The sequence below is a fragment of the Pseudorasbora parva genome, chromosome 4, assembly GCF_024679245.1.
Source record: "Pseudorasbora parva isolate DD20220531a chromosome 4, ASM2467924v1, whole genome shotgun sequence".
NCBI classification, from domain to species: domain Eukaryota; kingdom Metazoa; phylum Chordata; class Actinopteri; order Cypriniformes; family Gobionidae; genus Pseudorasbora; species Pseudorasbora parva.
The window spans coordinates 43,021,404-43,042,017 of record NC_090175.1 but is presented as its reverse complement, the minus strand read 5'-3'; the positions used below and the strand labels follow the sequence as shown (position 1 = coordinate 43,042,017).

General features: G+C 35.1%; 2 protein-coding genes across 5 annotated transcripts in view; one reads left to right on the top strand and one right to left on the bottom strand.

Annotated features, from left to right (window-relative positions):
* The first annotated feature begins 2,231 nt into the window (after positions 1 to 2,231).
* casp3a (caspase 3, apoptosis-related cysteine peptidase a) lies at positions 2,232 to 10,307 on the top strand. Its single transcript, XM_067441887.1, has 7 exons — positions 2,232 to 2,373; positions 2,949 to 3,172; positions 3,477 to 3,619; positions 7,146 to 7,274; positions 7,543 to 7,718; positions 7,827 to 7,941; positions 9,020 to 10,307. The coding sequence occupies exons 2-7, from the start codon at positions 3,129 to 3,131 to the stop codon at positions 9,247 to 9,249; spliced, it is 837 nt and encodes a 278-aa protein (XP_067297988.1). The 5' UTR covers positions 2,232 to 2,373; positions 2,949 to 3,128; the 3' UTR covers positions 9,250 to 10,307.
* A 1,042-nt stretch (positions 10,308 to 11,349) lies between these two features.
* The window catches only part of acsl1a (acyl-CoA synthetase long chain family member 1a), a 49,781-nt gene continuing 40,516 nt past the window's right edge, over positions 11,350 to 20,614 (bottom strand). For all 4 annotated transcript variants that reach the window (XM_067441906.1, XM_067441905.1, XM_067441909.1 and 1 more), the window contains 10 exons: positions 20,158 to 20,292; positions 19,917 to 20,051; positions 17,642 to 17,737; positions 17,490 to 17,562; positions 17,290 to 17,378; positions 16,368 to 16,484; positions 15,242 to 15,385; positions 15,024 to 15,125; positions 13,625 to 13,696; positions 11,350 to 12,295 (listed from right to left, as the gene is read on the bottom strand). In XM_067441906.1, coding sequence (XP_067298007.1) covers positions 12,155 to 12,295; positions 13,625 to 13,696; positions 15,024 to 15,125; positions 15,242 to 15,385; positions 16,368 to 16,484; positions 17,290 to 17,378; positions 17,490 to 17,562; positions 17,642 to 17,737; positions 19,917 to 20,051; positions 20,158 to 20,292 — 1,104 coding nt within the window. In that variant the 3' untranslated portion in view covers positions 11,350 to 12,154. The remainder of the gene's footprint in view (positions 12,296 to 13,624; positions 13,697 to 15,023; positions 15,126 to 15,241; positions 15,386 to 16,367; positions 16,485 to 17,289; positions 17,379 to 17,489; positions 17,563 to 17,641; positions 17,738 to 19,916; positions 20,052 to 20,157; positions 20,293 to 20,614) is intronic.

The window sequence follows — 20,614 nt, the reverse complement described above, 5'->3', positions numbered from 1 at the left end:
GTCTCTCCAGGCAGCACCCATTTGGAACACAGGAGCTCCTGTAAGTTCCTTCTGTCTCTTGTATTTACTTATTTTAAGATTTATTTAAAAAAGTAACTTCAACTATGCTACTGTGTTTACTAGGTCCTCTATTTAAAATCCTTTAATTTTTCAAGAAAATACAGCTTTAGATTTAAAAAGAACAAATCTGTCCAGTATCGGACGATTATACATGCATCTGCTCCCTCAACAGGCAACTCAACAAACATTATGTGTGGAATTTCACGACTATCAAGCTCCACAGATGAAGAAAAAGAGGACTCTGAAAAAGAGGACTCTGAGCAGCATTCAACCCAGGACCCAGCTGACCCTGAAAAGAGCACTGGTTAGACTCTCATATCTCTCAGTTTTACTTAGGTTTAGGAATTAAACACTTTAATCACATAATTAAAAAAAAAAAACAGAAAAAAACAGACCCCTCATATTAAAATGATAGAAGCAAGTGGTCCTTAAAATAAGAATCACTCATTAAATCTGGATTATCTCTGTTCCTTCAACAGGACAATGCAGGTGTGGACGAGTCAACCCCCCCAAAAAAGCAGCGCATAGCAACTGAAGTAAAGGACAAGCAGTCGAATCCAGGCAGCACAGACCAAATAGATTATTTATGTAAGATATTCACAAAATGTTGTGTCATTTCAAGTACATGCCTTATATAAATGCATGTATAATAAAAAAACAAAACAAATATAAACTGTGTTTTTATTTATTTGTCAATGACAACACACATTAGGCCCTGCTGCTGTTGTATAACAGATGATTTTGATTTGCTGTCACTGCACTGATTAAATTCACACACTAAGCCAATGGCATTGTAACAACTGTAATTCCTATGTTCCATCATTTATGGCTGAAGACAATGGGTATATATTATAAATGATTCACCATTTCAGTAGGCCTACTCAAAGACCAGCCCCCTTTAGTTACTGTTGCTATGTCCGACAAGCCATGCTCTCACACCACACACACGTTCTCAGTGAAAAATACATTGCAGAGCAAAGATAATAGTGACAAGGCACTGACACTGGCTTTGCCTGCGAATGACAAATTTAAAGACAAGACTTTTTATATAGGCAGGTAACAGGGAACGTTCTCAGAACGTTGGCTAACGTTCTCTAAAAGTTCTCTCAAAGTTATCAAAAAAGTTCTTGCAGTAACGTTATTAGAACGTTGTGCCAACGTTATTTGCTATTGAGTAACGTTCTAAAAACGTTAGCTATAAAACGTTATTCTTACATTGTTAGTGGAACGTTTTAAAAACGTTACTACATTTAAAAAAGTATTAGTCATTACAAATTAGTCATACAGCTTTTTTCTCAAACTTCAGATACATAATTTGTATATCCAGAGACAACTTAATGACACTTAAATGCTATTTTCGTGTATATATTTATTTTTTTACAATCTGAAGAAAAATCTACTAAACTAATTATGTATTAGATATAAATGTAATATAAATATAAAAGTCAATTATAAAAGTGGTTTTAGCTTTTTTAAGAAAGAATAAGATGTCAATAAACAAAAGCAAGTATTAAAGGAGAAAACAGGAATATTTTATTTGATCATACTCCACACCCTTATAAGAACGTTATTTAATGTTCTTAGAACCTAATGAGAACGTTAATACAACATTCCACAAACTGGACATTTCAACGTTCCTAGAACATTCAAAAACATTTTTATAACTTAATGGGAACGTTAGGGAAACGTTCTTATAACCTAAAACTCTTATCGGTGGATGTGGATCTTGAATTAAAAAAAGTATATAAAATACAACAACTATTTTGGCTACTTTTAGGCAGTGAGTAAGCATATTAAAGTTAAATGTAGGCTACAGAACATTTGAACTTCTACATATCTATTCATAAATATTTAATTCTATAAATTATGTATTTTATTTAAAAACCTAACTTTCTGATACTTGTTCATTATTACTATTGGTAGCCTTTTCGTTTTGTTGTTAGTGTTTTTATAGGTTATTACTGTTATTTGAAAATATCTTTTGGTATATATGGTTGGAGTTAAATAAAAAAACAGACCTTAAGGACCAGAGTTGAGAACCTCTGAGGCGCTATCTTCAGACAGACCTCTAACCCTCTAACATCAGAGGCTTCTTGTGGCAGAATGTGTGTATAGAAGCCATCTATCCAGCAGAGGGCGATATCGTATAGCACAATAACCAAGCGCAAGGGCTTCGAGGTAGTAGTGTCATATCAACAATGCCATGGAGATAGAGGTGTAGTCTGAGCACACTTCCTGGATGCATTAACCGCTTTGTCGTCAGAAATCGTCTACATTACAAGCTGTCAGTTACAAGACATTCTCCAATATTTGGTAAGTAGGCTACCTATTGTTTGCCGACATTAAAGTTTTAGGCGTTGTGTTATGTCTATCTTTTCTTGTCCGTTTAACTTCACGCACAAAAGCAGACAAAGAAACGCCATGCGTACGGATGTATAGTTTTAATATTATTACAAGTTAGTATATTAAATAGTACACTCCATTAAAATCGTAGATTTACGTGTGCACTACAGTAACGTTAGTTCATTTTATAGGCATTCATTCTTTGCTATAATGTATACTTTCTCGAATGTATTTTTTCAATGCATTAGCAGGGCAAGCGGAACTTGACCTTCTTTACAATGGCTGTGCTTAACCTTCGCATTGACCGCGTTGTTGAGCACTTGTTTGTGAACTTATATTTTGGAACACTTCAAACTCGCTGTCTAGGAAGACATCTCGCTAACGTATGTTTTGACACACAGCCATTATGGAACGTTACTGTATTTGACTTTTCTAGGTGATATTGCAGACGCTACATTTATAAATTGTTCAATAAATTAGGCTAACGTTACACTGTCCCAAGTCTTATTTGTTTGTGTTTTCTTTCCCTTTTTTCTTCTTCACAGCTTCTCATTGGCTGGTCGTGCGAGTCAACAAACAACAAAGAAAATAGAATTGGCACGCTGGTGCATTGCTCATTCTGCTGAGAGCCCGGTAACGCGCTGTAACGTTACGCCTCCAGTTACACTTATAACAGCTAATCCTTGTGGTTTTTATCTGAAAGAACAACCTTTAAACGTTTGAAGATGAACGGAGACTGTGTAGACGCGCGGCGCGAGGCTTCAACAGAGTAAGATGATGTTGATGACTGTTGCTATGCAGCTTTCAGAAGTGACTGACAGTTCAAAAACAGTAGCCTATTGAATTCGCTTGAATACTTGCTTGCTTTTTTCTGTTTCCATGGTGTTTAAATTTAGACCTAATAACGTGGTGGGTTGTCTTTAAAGTTTATTGCTTTATTTATTATTTATTTATTTGTTATTATTTTAAATTTTAATCAAGTAATTTCCATGGACATAACTGGCTAAATAAATAATATAAATCTGTGCCAATCTGCATATAGATTTTATTAACTACATTGTATCTGTGTCCAGTGCTGGTTCAGAGGGGGCATCTGGACTGCAGCCCATGCAGGTGGATGCTAAGCCTCAGTCACATGTCTTCAAATACAGCTTGAACTACCCCAGCATTGGGCACTGTGTCATCATCAACAACAAGAACTTTGATCCTAGGACAGGTAACGCTTGTTTTGTCGTGTCCGTCATCTTGTTTTTGTGAAAGTTGTCAATTTAAATACTCATCAAACTCTATTGTTGAAACGCATGCACCTTTTTATCCGTCCTTTTTATTGTTCCAGTGAATCGTGAACCAATTTAGCTCTTTATTTTCTATATCAAAATTATGGCTGATATGAATGTGAATGTTATGGCCTATACATGCATTAAACAAAATAAATAAAATATTATAGAACTTTTTATAGATATTTTTAAGTTTTAGTTTTTGTGCTATCAGGTGGAAACCTTGTATTTCCAAAACACTACTATTCAAAAAAAGGAAGAAAAAAAAAAACAACTTGTCAGTTTTAGGTCGACGCTTATAGCAGAGAATAGACAGGGCACATGACAGTTACTTATGTGACTTGCTAACGATATCAATCGGGGGAGGAAACTGAATACGTGTCAATAGGATCCGTATATTAGGTCTTAAAGTGACAGCCTGCTAATACAGTAAACCTGCTGCTGTCTGTCAAACAACAAATGCATTAGAGAAAATCACTCACTGCTCTTGGCTGAATAACCTTTGTAGCTTTATTATGTATCAGTGTATATTCAATTCATGGGAAGACTACTGTTTTTAATTTAAAGATAAATTAAAATAACAAAAAGACTTGTCCACCCCTACTTCAGAAGTCTTTGTTTTCCTGGATGTTCTTGATGTTAAGTTTTAGGTTGATAAAACTATTACCAAGGTATTTAAATATTTGCATTACATTTTTTGTTTGTTTACATTGATGTTAAAATTATATTGCCAGATTTGAGATTATATTACATTTTTGCTAAAACACTGCTGGTCAATTTCAGAAGTTGTAGCAATGCATTCTTTTCCCAGAAAGAATGTGAAACGCACGCATATTTTTTATATAATTTAAATAGATTTTACACACTTTTGTGTGTAATACGCAATTTTGTATCGCATATCGAATATTCTATTAACAAGGTATTGCATATCACATTTTTCATTAATATCGCACAGCCCTAAAAAAGCCATTCTTCTTCGCTCTTCAATTATTAGCCTTTACATGTATCAGTCCCTTCAGTTTTTAGCAATTCCGCGATCTCTGAATACAACGCAAAATCAGCAAAATGCTGCATTTTTTGCGATCCTGCATATTTTGTCATTTCACAGTAAAATAATCACAAAAAAAATATTTTAAATCACAAAAAATAAATGGTATCTAATTGAACTATCTCTATTTTATTTAAAGCTGTAAGGCTTTGTTTTTATGAGGGTACAGACGTTGTGGTGCATGTGCAGTAGAGGTGTTCGATTCCAGGTTTTTTGGAGTCGACTCCGATTCCCGACTCCCACTTTGGGAAGTCCATGGAACCGACTCCATTTACTTTACATCAAAACAGGGTTAGAAATCAGACAAAATTGCTGTTGAGATACTTAAATTATTTCCCCTGACACAAAGTCCTACAATCCTATTATTAAAACCGCACACTTTTAGCGTGGCCGTCTAAATTGGTTCAGCTTAGCGATGACTTTTGTGGCTATCAACGTTTCTGTATCTATTGCCAATAATGATACATAATTTTACATAGGAAAAGTCACAAAAAACCTATATCATTGTCTTAAAAGGTGAGTTAAAGATACTATACATAAAATAAATGCACACTATTGATGCATTTCTTCTTGATGTCATATTTTTATGATTTATGGTTAGTTTTAATGAACACATGGTTAACCATGGTAAACCAAATCTATATTCATTGCAATAATATATACCATCAATTAAACTAAGGCTAGCATGGAGGAAGCATATAATTACAAACTAAAGTCGCTGTGATTGTTTTCTATTTCTAAAATAAGCAGTCAAATAAATGTGTGTGACAAAGTTTCTGAGACAGCTCTCTGACGCGGTGTATTACATCAGTGTACCTTGTGACTCGCTTCATTTCATTCACTCCTTGCTTATAGTGCACTCAGATGCCATGCACTTTAGATGAGAGATTCAGTAAACAATCAGAAGAGCGATTTTGGACACAGCATTAGAGTCGACGCCGAGAGTCGATTCCTGTACTGGAGTCGACCCCAACTCTGGGGCTATAAAGAGTCGAGGAATCGACTCTTTTGGAGTCGACTCCATCACTAATGTGCAGTGTGTGGTCTTTGTGAAAGCAAAAGTGAATCTTTTTGAATCTGAACTGATTACTCAAGATGAATGAATGACCAAATAAAAGTATATGTCCGATAACACAAAACAAGAGTAAATAAAAGTGCTGTATACCACAAACTCAATTCGCTACAGACACACGGAGTGATGTGACGCACTGACACACAGACTGGCTAAGGATTCTGTGCACGTTTGACGGCTGTCAGCACTCGCGAGTATACAGAAATGTGTTTTATTTATATTGCTTATGCCTTTGAACAATCAAAATCACACATAATTATGCCTAAATGTCCGTCTTGGCGGTTATGTATTGAGTGAAATAAGTTTGGGACATGTGACAGTATTGGTTCCGTGCATTACTGTAGTAGGGATTTAAAGTGAAAGCGACCTAATGTAGCCTACTACACCATCAAACAACAACAACTGGAAAAAACAAACAATAGTGCACTTAAACATAAAGCCCTGTTTGTATCTGTATCATTGTGTTGTATTTATTTGTCCTCCTATCATTTTTTTTATTAGTTCTTATTTTATTACTGACTGTTGACTTGATTAATAAACTTTTGGCTTATATTAGGCAATTGTTAATTGATGTGATTTACTTTCCCCAGTCATATTTCCCACCTTAGGTGATCATGCTATTAAAGCTACATAATATACCATTGGACTAGCCTTTATTCAGTAAGATACCAAAAACAGTTTGTTCTATTGTGTATGAATTATTGTGCATCTAACATAGTACATAATATGGTAAATCCTAATTTTTTTTTAAAAGTGCCACATTTTTCACATATTCACGAAATCCTGGAGGTACTGATGTACAGTATATAGAGTATGTGCATTCTCTTGAGTAAAGAGAACACTGATTGTACTAAGTCAAAGGACCAGTTCTTCATTTACCTTTGCACTGCAAGCAGAGATGGCCCACACTGCATGCAGTACTTCAATCACAGTAGAGTGCAACAGATGATTATGGGGTTGTTAATCCATGGTATTTCCTTCTGTTGAAGTCGTCATCCCGCATTATTTCAGCTTGTTCAATAAATCAAAATGTGTAGAGTTGTGACTCAACTCGTCGCTAATTGTTAGTGTTATAAGCCATGAACCAAGCCAAAGACTATTTTATAATCCCTATGGGGAAAGTAATAAAGAAATACTGTAAAAAGCACTGTTGTATATTTAGTTAGATATTTGACTTAATTATGATTATTCATTTTTGATCTATTGATGGCCATACTGTGAATCACTATTGTCAATTATCAATAAGTTATGAATATTTGGTGCCTCTTAAACCTTTGTATGCAATTTGTGTTTTTATCTGCTATATGTAATATAGTGATGGTTACCTGTTCTTCACCTCCTACAGGCATGAACCAACGCAATGGCACTGATGTAGATGCAGGAAACGCAATGAATGTGTTTCGAAAGCTTGGATACACTGTGAAAGTTTACAATGACCAGACTGTAATGCAGATTACACAGGTTTTAACCGCAGGTATGGTGTATTCATATTACACTCAGTCTGCACAAACCAAAATTAATTCTTATTTCCTGTGCCTCAATATCAGTAGATTAATCTTAACCCCAAGTTTTCTTGTTACTGACGTTAGGCCATTATTTAAAAGGCCTGATGATGTTATAACTGGAAAATAATCAAATTTATTTGAATCAGCTTCCAATACCCAAATGTTCATTGATAATTATACATTTTAAACCATTTTAATTGTAACCAATTGTAACATGGTGGTTTGTTGTTCTCTCAGTTTCCCGTGACGACCACAGTCGCTGTGCTTCGTTTGTGTGTGTGCTGCTCAGTCATGGAGATGACGGGGTGTTTTTTGGCACTGATAAATCTGTGGAGCTAAAGTCCCTAACTAGCCTGTTCAGAGGAGACCGCTGCCCATCGCTAGTGGGAAAGCCTAAACTTTTTTTCATACAGGTACATCCTGAATCTCTGCTGTCATCTTTTGTGTATGTGTGCGTTAATCCTGGGTTTGTTTACAATGAGCTGGCTCAGAGTGTTTGTTTTTCACTCTTGATTATCTAGGCTTGTAGAGGTACGGATCTGGATCCAGGTGTGGAGACTGACCACCCCTCCTCAGATCGTCCAGTGAGGATCCCTGTGGAGGCAGACTTCCTCTATGCGTACTCTACAGTACCAGGTGCAGACGCACAAAGCACACAAACATTTCCTGTCAGTATCCGATGAAATATTCCCAAACATAATGAACGTACACTACCAAATTAGCATATTAGAATGATTTCTGAAGCATTATGTGGCATTGAAGACTGGAGTAATGATGCTGAAAATAAGCTTTGCATCCGATGGCATACAGTTTAACATGGAAAAATAATACTGTTATTTTAACATAATATTAATCTTTCACAATATTATTTTTATCTGTATTTTTGTTCCATAAATGCAGCTTTGGTGAACTTAAGAGAAAATTCCAAAGCTTAAAAGAACTTCACTACGAGTGAACGTACTGACATTTCTTATTATTTTAAGAAATTTTAATAGAATTAATGCTGATTAATGAATGAAATAACAAATAGGCATATAAAGTATTGGTACCTCTAAATTAATTAATTAAAAATCAATTAAATATATATATATATATTATTTGTGATTTAATCGCACCTAACAAGTTTTTTGTAATTTTTATATTGTAGTTATTTCATATTCAATCTCTAAATTAATGTAGACACAACATAAATACAGTATATTTTAAAAATTGTATCTAATAGATCTGATAGATAAGCCTATAAGCTATGGAAATCTAATAGTTATCACTTCAAGCACTTCAGTTTTCTCTGCATAAATTATAAATGAAATGTAGATTATTTTGTTATTAAAGCTACACAAGTTATATGACAGACAGCAGCAGGTTTATTAGGCTGCTGTCACTTTAAGACCTGCCACACGACACAGATCTGACACACATCACATTTTCTTTACATTCATTTAAGACTGTGCTTACGAGGATATTTGACAACTAGTATTTTAATTGTATTTTTATTTTTTTGTTCATTCAAGCGTGAAAGAGAACACAATGTGGCCGCCGTGCTGCCTGACGTGGCTTTCTGTGCACTGTACTAAGTTTGTGTCTTGTTGCGCTTGAATAGTTTAAAAGCTAAAGCATGAATATGACATGATTATATAATGTAGCACTTGTTCATTTTGACAGCCCTAATTTACATACATGGGATGTTTCCTAATGGATTTCTTTCCTCTGTCAGGTTACTACTCCTGGAGAAACACCATGACCGGTTCGTGGTTCATTCAGTCTCTCTGTGAAATGATAGCAAAGTATGGCAAAGAACTTGAGCTCCTGCAGATCATGACCAGGGTCAACCATAAAGTGGCGCTCGACTTTGAGTCAACCTCCAACATGCCCGACTTTGACGCTAAGAAACAAATCCCCTGCATTGTCTCCATGCTCACCAAAGAGATGTACTTCACTGCTTGAAAGGTACAAGGGAAGCATCTTCAGCTTTTCTCTGTAAATATCGCAGGTGTAGGATATAGACTTAGGGTTGAGTTTACAAGTAACCTTTTTACACAGGAAAACTCTCTTTTTCACATCCAGTTATTTACCAGAAGCATTAGTTGGACATGCACAGTTTGGGATTTATCTCTCTCAGGACTCTTTTTGTAGGTGTATTTCCTAACAAGCCAGTCTAATTGGCATTTAAAGTGCATTAACGTGCTCAGGTTTTTTCCATCTTGTGACTATATGCTGTTTACTTGTCACCTGCCTCTGGTTTTCTAATCAAAATATAATGATAATAATAATTAAATAAAAAAACAGTCACTGGTGGCAAGACATGTTGGGATTGTCAGAATTGGAGTAATCAGGGACTTTGCTCAACTTTAATATATTATTGCACTAGTTTGACTAAATGGGAATAATAAGTGGTCATCAAATCAGTTACAGCAATAGACGGCGAGATCGGAGATTCTTAATCAAAGGGAAACCAGTGTGCCTATTTTAATGTAAAAAGCAAAGAACAACAATCCGACCTATTCCTGTCACTGAGCCATGTTAACAGATTTTTGATAATTTCAGAAATGGGTCGTGTAGTTTTCCTCAGAGACACAATAAAAGCATTATTTACAAACATACTGTTAAATCAAGTTAAGCTGTGGAAGGTACCAGTGACAGTCAGTCCACTAGCACAGACATGTAGAATATGTTCATGCATTGACATGCATTTTGGTCTAACAGTTGAAGTCTTTAGGGAAAAGATCACTGTAATTGCATTAATGTCAACACTCTTTTTGTGGTAATGTGCTATAGTGCTTAATTTGACTGTAACCTGGAATGCTCTGTAATTATTTCATGATTCTGAGCATAAGCTCATGCTTATATCGTTAGTCTGCTGAGAAAAACACTTTCATGCTGAGGTCATGCATGCAGTGTGTACGTGATGAATTTCTAATGTATGAGAACGTTTGTCATGTGTGTTGTACAATCATGAATATGTTTTTTCTGTATGTAATTAAACAGCTCTGTGGTGCTCTGGATGAATGGCCTATATTTCATTGAGATTCTGACAGTTGGTGTTGGCGACGTTTCAAAACGACATTTTAAAATGTTATATTAATCAGCTGATGGTTGGAAACGATAGAGATGTCTGTCCAAAGAACAGTTGCATCTATAAGGGATGTTTGTTGGCTCTTATTAATATTTCTAACTCTTAGATTAGACAATTTTAATACTTGGCTGCCAGTATCTATATAGTGTGTAGGACAGGACATCCAGTGAAACCAGTTTCTTGAATTACAAGTGTTTGCATTTAGTACGTTTGTTCAGGTGTATCAATCGCCTTAAGCTCAGCTAACAGTAAGTGACAATGGAATCGCAAACTATAGAAAAGGAGTTTCTCATCCATTCATTCAACCATATGCCTCATTGCCTTTTCAGTTTTATTCATGAAAATAATTAGCCATTTGTCTTGGACTCTTAGGCTCTCAATCCAAATGCGAATGCAAATTTTTGTGCACAATTGTATGCTACCAATGCAACATCATTACCATAGAAACCAATGCAAGTATTCCGGAAAAAGAAAGCGGCATGGACTCAATAAACCAGAACTGAACCGTTCCAATACACAATGTGGACGTCAATCATTTTAGATTCTAATCGGATACACAAATAATCAGATTATGACCGATGGTGTGAACGTAACTTTTAGCAGGCCTAGACCTTTATGCTACTCTTTATGTTGTAACCATGGAATCTTTTCCCCCATATTGTTTTTTAAAATATATAAAACAGCACCAGTGAAATAAATTAGTTGCTCATATTTATTTTCTGCTTAATATTCTAAGATCATTCCCACTGTCCTGGCCAGTCTGTGAACCAAAACTGTAATGCATTAGTAATTATATTATGAACACCTGCAAATAGATGCAATAATATAATATACTAGTGTTTGAATAATTCCCAATGAGGAAATGTATTACTGCAATTATACTGCGCAACACTCATATTTTCTAAATAAAGGCACTGAGGCCTGTGTCAAAGTTAAGGAACGAACAAACTCAAACACTATTAAAAGCCAATGGCATGAATTTATTTCTGTCTTCAACATCCACATGCTACAAATAAACTTCTGCACATTTACATGAACCAGAATACATAAAAAGATGTACAAACATAAATAGATAACCTATATACAAGCTTTAATCTCCAGGAGAGAGGCCGAGATTTCAAAGGGCTGGAATCAGCATCATCAAGAACCGGTTTGTGATGTCATTATACCGTCAATTTCACTGGAAATCATTTATTCAAATATGGAAATAGGAGTCTGTGTCAAACACATGGTTCATCATAAAAGCATTGTGACCTACAGTAAAGATCATACGATTAAATAATCAACATAAATATCCATTTAAATACGTTTATTGGAAAGCACTATATTTTAAATAGGTTTTGATAAACTGCACATGGCTTACGAAGCACTTTTTGGCATATGAGTATCAGCCTGTCTGTCATTTTGTTTTATATGATCTTGTGTGTGTGCTCTGGATTGTTAGCATTCACTGGCTTAAGGCATTAGGGTGATTCACTTCCAGTGTCATCACAGATGAATAACAGCGCTCATGAAATATCCGAGTTGAGCCGTACTTCACCTCTTCTGAGAAATGACAGTAGCACCTCCAAGTGGTAGAAATTACAAAAGTACTTAAATTAGGCTGGAGGCCAAGAGAATTAACTTCTGCTGTGGTCCTTCTCTCACCATGTGGTGTGTGTGACGCAGCAAGACAGAGCCGGAGCTCCTCCATTATAAATCATCAACACATTGCAAGTATGCGTGTTTAGAGTTTTTTTCTGGTTCGGTCACTCTCAGTGTAGACGGGGTCTTTGTTCACATTTTGATTTTGGCGTAGAGCTGGTCAATCTGCTCTCTGAAGTGGTTTCTCAGCTCGGTTCTCTTTGCTTTCAGTGTTGGGGTGAGGAGTCCATTCTGAACAGAAAACATCTCCATGTGCAGGGCAATGTCTCTCACCTACAAACACACAGATTAGATAAAAGAATACACACTCATTCTTGTTCAGGGCTTGTCAACATTTTCTGACCGAGGAAGCCAACTGCTAATAGTAGTAGTAGAAAAGGTGCACAAGTTCTGATTTAATTTATTTATCTGGATTTAGATTCTTAAACATTTACTATATGAGAATACTAAAATGTTTTAAAAGCTATTACAATAACAAAAAATTACATGTTATTGGTGAGTTTATAATGTAATAATTTCCCAATGTAAAAATTATTCCATTATGAGCAAATTACATTATGAACATAATTCAATTATAATTACATTATGCAGTTATTACATTGAGTTGCTACCACATACTTGTGTAAAAATGCTTACATTTCACAGTAATATAGTGAGTCACTTCAATAATAATATTATTAATAATAGTTATTATGAAAAATAATTCTTATTAAATTATCAAATAATACTTTTATAATAGTATAGCTAATAAATATTAATAACAATGTATTAATAATACTACTACGAATACAATGTTAATATAAAATATAAAAATTCTATAATATAATACAAATCATACTTGTACCAATTATATTATTAATGATACTTATTATATTATTAATAATTTACAATAGCATTTTATTGTCCAACAGAGAGTAAATAAAAATAATAAAATAAAATAAAATGGGTCAACACTATTTTTGCATAATAATGTTTGTTAATGTTATTAAAAATAGTATTTTTATGCTGTATAGAAGCAACAAATGCAGTGACATTTAAGTTATTACAAGTAGTATTTAATAACAATTAAAATAATTATTGGACAAATTATCCATATTTAGAAAACATTTTGAAATAGGCTATGTTAAATATTTTCAGAATGTTTAAAAACATGCAGGCCCGCCTTCACATACAGGGACATACTTAATTATATTAAGCCAAGATTAGGCCTTAGTTGTGACATTTAATTAGCTTTTATAAACCTGCCTTGGGAAATAAAACATGACTGGACTGCATCTTGAGACAAAACAATGGCGTTTACATATTTTTAGATATCTCAGTGCAAGCTGCTTTCAATGAAAACAGCTCAAACATGCATTTTAGTCTGGAACTAGCTTAAGCGTTGTCTGAGGAACCGAGTTCCTTGTGGTTGTTGTTTTTTTAAGTTAACAGACGACCCCATGGGTTCAACAGACCCTGGTTGAAAACCCTTTTACAAGTACTTTTGTATTTGACATCTGAGTCCGTATTTATTCAAAACAAAATAATACTTTAATAACAGATAAATTGTGTAAAAATGTAATTAGTCAGTGTTGAATCTGGATTTGTATTTGTTAGATTCACCTGTTCAAAAGACTTCAGTCCGGCTTCTTTCCCTAGCCGAATGATATCCTCTAGGATGGCATTTTTCAGTTCCTGTTTAAACACAATATAAGGTGTCAGTTCTTCAGGTTTGGCACAAGCCATTCAAACATTACAGCCAATTCAAAATCTCAAGGCCTCAGTCTTCATACTTTCCATTTATATGGTATTTCATTTGTATAGACAAATTGTCTCTAATATATGTTTAAGATTATATATTGACTGATGGCAAAACCACTGCTTTAAAAAAAAAAGAAAGAACATTGAAAGTTGTCATCAACTTAAACAGGTTGAATCCCAAACTTTAAAGGTAATGTTCATACTTGTTTGGTTCTTTTGGTCAGGACTGAAAAAGAATGATACATTCCGCCCTGGTTCGCTTAGCGTTCACACTATAATTTTTAACACCGAACCTAAAGATAGAAAACAAAACTGCTTTTATGACATATAGATTTGGCGATGGAACTTATCGAATAAATCAAAACAATGCTGTGTTGTATGATGGAGCTGAGAACTCGGATGCCTCTACCGAACTGTGATGGCCAACATCACGACTATGAGGAAAAAAAAAACTATTTCAGGGTCGCGTCGTGTGACAATGGGTGCGTGCGTTTACATGCACACCAATAAGCTGATAACTTCAAAAAAATCAGCTTATTGAAATCACCAGTTTGCAAACCAGTAAACGGACAACACAAGTTAACCGCGTTTACATGACTATTTATAAACTATTTATAAATTTCCTTGTAGTGCCGTCAAAAATAATAATGTTCATATATCTGACTCTGAGTTTTTCAAATGTTACATCAGTTGTGATGTAAAATAAAGCGTGCACCGTGTCAGCGGGAGATTTACGGCTCATATTATCCCTTATGCCGTTATGAAGCGTTTTGACTGAACCCCTTCTACTTCTGCTACATGTGATGAGAATAACACATCTTTACAATTTTCTGTGTCTTAAACGAGTCTGCGTTTGTGGTATATGTCCTTATTTCATGCAAAACGCTAGCTCGCTCTGTCTGGATGCGTTTAAATCTGCTCTAAATTTGCGTTTTTGTCACCTATAACACGTGCATTTCATTAAGCCGACAAAAAGCAGGTTAATGCGTTTACATGCAGTGCGAAATCGAGGTAAGAGGCAAAAAACGACCTGTTCCGACCGGTTTATGCTTACGCCGTTTATGACCGTACTCCAATAAAAATTCTCAATCTTTCTCAAGTCTCAATACACTTGTATGTTGCGCACCAGAGTTCGGATGCTGGCGTTCACACTTACTCAAATGAACCACACCAAAAGAGCAATCGCAACTGAGTTTGTTTTAATCGAACCAAACCTGCCAAGTTTGAACACACCCTAAGTCTTTTTTTTTCTGTAGTTTACCTTGAGTTTGCACATTTCAGTATATGAACCCTCAATTCCTCTTTTCTTTGCCCATCCTGGCAGAAAGTCTGGATCAGGAACCACAATACCCACTAAACATGCCTACGAGAAGTAACAGAATAGGTTTACTCTAATGTATTGCATATACCCACACATATAGATCCTATAATAACCCAACAAACCAAACCCACACACTCTGATTGACTCCGGTTTCTCACCTGTAGACTGTCTCCATGTACAAAGACCTGGGCCACAGGATCACTGCGGATGTAGATGTTCTCAATCTTCTCTGGAGCGATGTATTCACCCTGAGCCAGCTTAAAGATATGTTTCTTCCTGTCTACAATCTTCAGAGTTCCATTCTAAAACGATAAATACTCAGCTTACTTAATTAAGGAAGGAATTATGATGGACCATAATTCTTCATAAGAACTTGTGTAATAACTTCAAAATATTACACACTTTTAACAGTTTGGGAAGATTGTGCACAAGTCATATGCTTTAATTCTCTATAATTATTATCAATGCAACCTGGTGAAGTCACAGGTGTGAGTTTCAGTGGACACACACACATGCAGAACTGTAAATATCTAATTCCTATATTCTGTAAATATATAAATATCTAAAAATTGTATGAAATAAAAGAGCAATAAAGTGTGTTCAGAGCAATATTTTCCATCAGTCTTTGACATTCATAACTCAATAATATACCATTCAGAAGTTTGGGGTGAGTGATTTTTGTTGTTGTTGTAAATTATATATTTTTTTTTTCAGCAAGGATGCATTAAAGGGATAGTTCATTTTAAAAGGAAAATTCTGTCATCCTTTACTCACCCTAAAGTTGTTTCAAACTTGTATGAATTTCTTTCTTCAGCTGAACACAAGGGAAGATTTTTTGAAGAATATCAGTAAACAAACAGTTAACTGGAGCCATTGACTTCCATAGTAGGAAAAAAAAATGGGGTTGAGGGTGAGGAGGATGAGTAAAGGATGACAGAATTTTCATTTTAAAGTGAACTATCCCTTTAAATTGATGACAGTAAAGATGTTTACATTGTAACAAAAGATTCTCCTTAGAAATAATGCTGTTTTTCCTTTCTTTATCTTAACAGTCTACTAAAGTCAACTAATACTCAAATTAGTATCAGTTGCAAAGTTACTTAGACAGTAACTTGATTGATGTCAGTTCCATTAAAAATGCATCTGATTCACTGAATCAAGTGAACGATTCAAAGAATTCAGGATGTTTAATAAATTAGAACTGAACTGGGAGAGTTAGAAAAAGATACAGTCGACTGACAGTAAATAAGGAGCAGAAGTGTTGAGAAAGGATCTAGAATTTACCGGTAACCATTTGCCGATGTCTCCGGTGTGCAGCCAGCCGTCTTTATCTATGGCCTCTGAGGTTCGCTCTGGGTCCTTCAGATAACCTTGAAACACATTTGGTCCTTTCACACACACCTGTGGCGGACACACAGCAAGTAAACTGGGAGGTAAACTGTGCCACTTCATAATAAAAAATTCGTCAAGTAGGTTTAAATGATAATTTTAGCTTTGCTCGGTCATGACAAAAGTTGAAAATATTGGGAAGTAGCCATTCCATCTATTAATATTTAATTCATAAATGAGGGTCGAGTCTAAATTATTTTTATTTATTAATTATTACATTAACAATATGCCAAAAGCTGTCAACAAAGTTTAATTAGATACACTTTATAAGGACCCACTTTATATTAGGTGGCCTTAAATACTGTGTACTAACATTGTAATTAATCATTTGATACAATGCACTTATTGTGTACATACATGTTTTTACATTGTACTTACATTGTCAAAAATACCTGCATGTAATTACGTCTGTAATTAATTTCTTTAGTTACATTTGTAATTACAAAGTTTGCACTTCCCTTACACCTAACCCTACCCTTAAACTGACCCACACCACACACCTGTCCCTAACTCTACCCGTATCCCACCTCAATATCAGCAAAGGTGTTTTGCAATACAATTTGAACACAGTAAGTACATTGTACTTATTTTTTGATGTAAGTACATAGTACTTAAGGCCACTTAAAAAAGTGGGGCCCTTTATATTAAGTGTCTTTAACTACTATGTGACAACATATAATGCACTTTAAAATGATAAAATGCACTTATTGTGTACATACATGTTTTTACCTTAAATACACCTAATATAAAGTGGACCACTTGTAATAAACGAAGAACATTTCTTTAAAAAAAAAAAATGTTTTAATTGGTGACCTACCTCTCCCTCTCCATTGGCTGCTGAATAATTCATTTCAGCCACATCCATTAACTTAACGAAATTACAGGGCAGCGGCGCTCCCACATGACCTGTACAAGATACCAAGAGAGTTTGTGTAACAGTACAAGCTGTTTATCAAATCAGGTGTATCCGTTTGTTATATGTGTTAGTATACCGGTGTGAAGATTTGCATGTCTTACCCGCTGTCCAGTCTCCAGGAAGTGACATTGTGCAGCCTGCGGTACACTCTGTCTGCCCGTAACCCTCATAAAACTACACAAAAGAAACTGCGACTTTAAAATAATATTTGTGAAGTGATAGCATGAGAACAGAAGTCTTTGTGTGTCTGTACCTGGCAGCCAAGCGCTGCTCGCAGGAAGGTGAGGACTGTGGGAGAGACGGGAGCAGCTCCAGTGATCATAAGCCTCACGCGCCCACCCAGACTGGCCTGTAGGGGGAGTCACAGAAGTCAGCTTGGGTATGTTTACACCGCAGAAGAAAAAAAAAATAGTTGTCACCATAGATATCCATAATAAAGGCTAGCCCTGCATCTCAATCAGCTCCTTAGTTCAGTAGTCAGGGCACTGATCAGGACATAAGTCAATGGGCTGACTCGCTGATCAGTGCCCTGACAACTGAACTAGGGAGCTGATTGAGACGCGTGCGCACTGTTGGCCAATGGAGGTCGCTGTCCGCAACTGGCGGCCATCTTGTCACAGGCAGCTCGCTCACTCGTAACAGTGTGTTTTAATGGTGCATGTACTTTTAAATAACCATAACTTGCTCAAATTTCAACCGATTTTCAAGCGGTTTTGTTTGTTATAAACGTCAGAGATGTAGTTATGCCCCACTACATACTTATGAATAATTATAACCATGGACTTCAATATGAAAGTAACATTGAACAGAACAGATAGGTGCAATGAATACACACACACACACACGGTATTTATGTTAAATCAATATATAGGCTACTAAAACTGTGCAAAAATTATATATATATATATATATATATATATATATATATATATATATATATATATATATATATATATATATATATATATATATATATATATATTTACACATACACACACACACATACACACACACACATACACATATATGTATACATATACATATATACACACACATACACACACAGCTCTGATTTTTTTTCCAGAGCTAGCTATATATTATATATATATATATATATACACACACACACACTTTATAATAAGAATATCACTATTATAATAAAATCATTTGTTTTTTCAAATAAACTAAAAAACATGCAAACTAAGTTTATTTTAACTTCAAAAACGCAATTTACTAGGATCCCACCCCCACCCCCCCATTTCACTGTGCTTACTTCAGAGATCAATTTTCTCACCTATTTTTGCCTACCCATTTTTTTGTTCTTTTCTTTGGTTATCATCATTTTATTAATTTTAATTCTCTTTACATTGTATTCTTTTTCTTCAGCATTTTCTATCCCTATTTTAATTCCTTTCTATGTAAAGCACTTTGAATTGCCATTGTGTATGAAATGTGCTATATAAATAAACTTGCCTTGCCTTGCCTTGCCTGACCATCAAATGCCTTACCTCTTTAGAAAGCTGAGACCCTGTAGTTTCTTAGAAAACAAGCAGAATAATTGTGTGAAGGAGTGGCACAGAGTTATAGCGGCTAGAATAGTTTTTTTTACACAAGCTGCACGATTAAGTCGTTTATCGAAACGAAAAGCTGCAATTTCAACGTGTTAAAGCATCCAGATTTGTAGCCATGTTAATAACGTTTGTAAGAAACCAAACCATTTGTAAATCCGTCAAGATTTCAGCGAGATAAGAGTATTTATGTTCGTACAGATCACTCATCTTACATCAGGTTCCACAGAGCCCGACAGAAAGCTTGCCTGTGACAAGATGGCCGCCGGTGATGACGATGGTGACTCCGCCGTAAGACATCTAGCCTTTATTATGGATATCTATGGTTGTCACACTTCTGTTTCTGGAGGGCTAAAAGTGTTGTGATCATACAGTTTTTTAGTTACAAAAAAAGTCATTATGGTCATTCAACAAATCATAATCACTTTTTATTATCTATGTGACTGAGTTTTGGGAAAGTTGATATGTGCTGTATTGTGAATTTAAACAATGGCTAAATGCATCTCATTGTCATGTAAGGACCCTATTCATGTTGGACAGACATTTTAATTGCATTTTGTGTCTGTTAAGAGGCACAACTAATACAAGATACTACATTACAGCAAGATATGTAATTAAAAGATATTCAAATCAAAAACAGTTATTTATAACTTGTTATATTAATTCCTAATATTATTAATGAAAATAATGCAGCCTTGGTGAGCAGACTTTTTTTCACACAATAACACTGTCGTTATTGTTATAGCTGTGTTTTAGATCAGTAACAATTTAGTTATCATTATAGTTATCGTCCTTGGTGTATGGATATGGCATGAATTCACATGCTTTTTTTGCTATATAAACATTATACAGTTGGATGCTGAGTATTTTTGAATTTGTCTGTTGCCAGGCAACAGAGTCTTTAAAGCTTCTGTGTGGCTTCATCTGATTATTCTGTCACTGCTCTCGCTCTCGCGTTACCTGCACTTTGCTGAAGATCAGTTTATCCCACATGCTGTCCGTCCTCACAACTCCACTTCTTAGCTCTGCCTCTTTCCTGCTGGTGGCGAAATCCAGCAGCCATCTCTTGAGAGGAGTGTTCGCCTGTCCGAAGATCTTAACGCAAACACACATGAATGTATAATGAGCAAAGATCACAGGGAATGTTTAAGCACAGACTTCAATGCAAACAGTTTATGTGTGTATAACTAAACAGAAGTACCTTATCAAACATGCGGTTGAGCAGTCTGGGCACTACAGGAAATACGGTGGGCTTAAGAGTCTTCAAATCATCCATCAGCAGACGGATATCACCCTGAAAATATCCAATCCTGGCCCCGTGGACCAAAAGCACACCCTATACACACACAACAAACTATTATTCAACAAGAATATAATCAAGATTCATTTCTGTATACAGTAGTGGCCACAAGTGATAATGTCCCTACAAGTTTGATTCAAATATCAAAATGTGAGGAGAATATTTTATATACTATTTTAAATATTACGGAATAGCAAAACATTAAACTTGGTAAAACTGCATAGAAAATAAAAATGAACAAGCATGATACTTTGACATCATATCAAATATCAAACATCATATATCTATTTAACAAAAAAATATTCATTCAATTGATAAAATATTTGTTTTAAAGGTCCCATTCTTTGCGATTCCATCT

What these genes read in the sequence shown, in the direction of transcription:
- casp3a (XM_067441887.1), top strand. Translation starts at nt 3,129, where the DNA reads ATGAACGGAGACTGTGTAGACGCGCGGCGCGAGGCTTCAACAGA. An exon ending in GAACTTTGATCCTAGGACAG is followed by an intron (nt 3,620 to 7,145) that starts GTAACGCTTGTT and finishes CACCTCCTACAG; the next exon opens with GCATGAACCAACGCAATGGC. An exon ending in TGCGTACTCTACAGTACCAG is followed by an intron (nt 7,942 to 9,019) that starts GTGCAGACGCAC and finishes TTCCTCTGTCAG; the next exon opens with GTTACTACTCCTGGAGAAAC.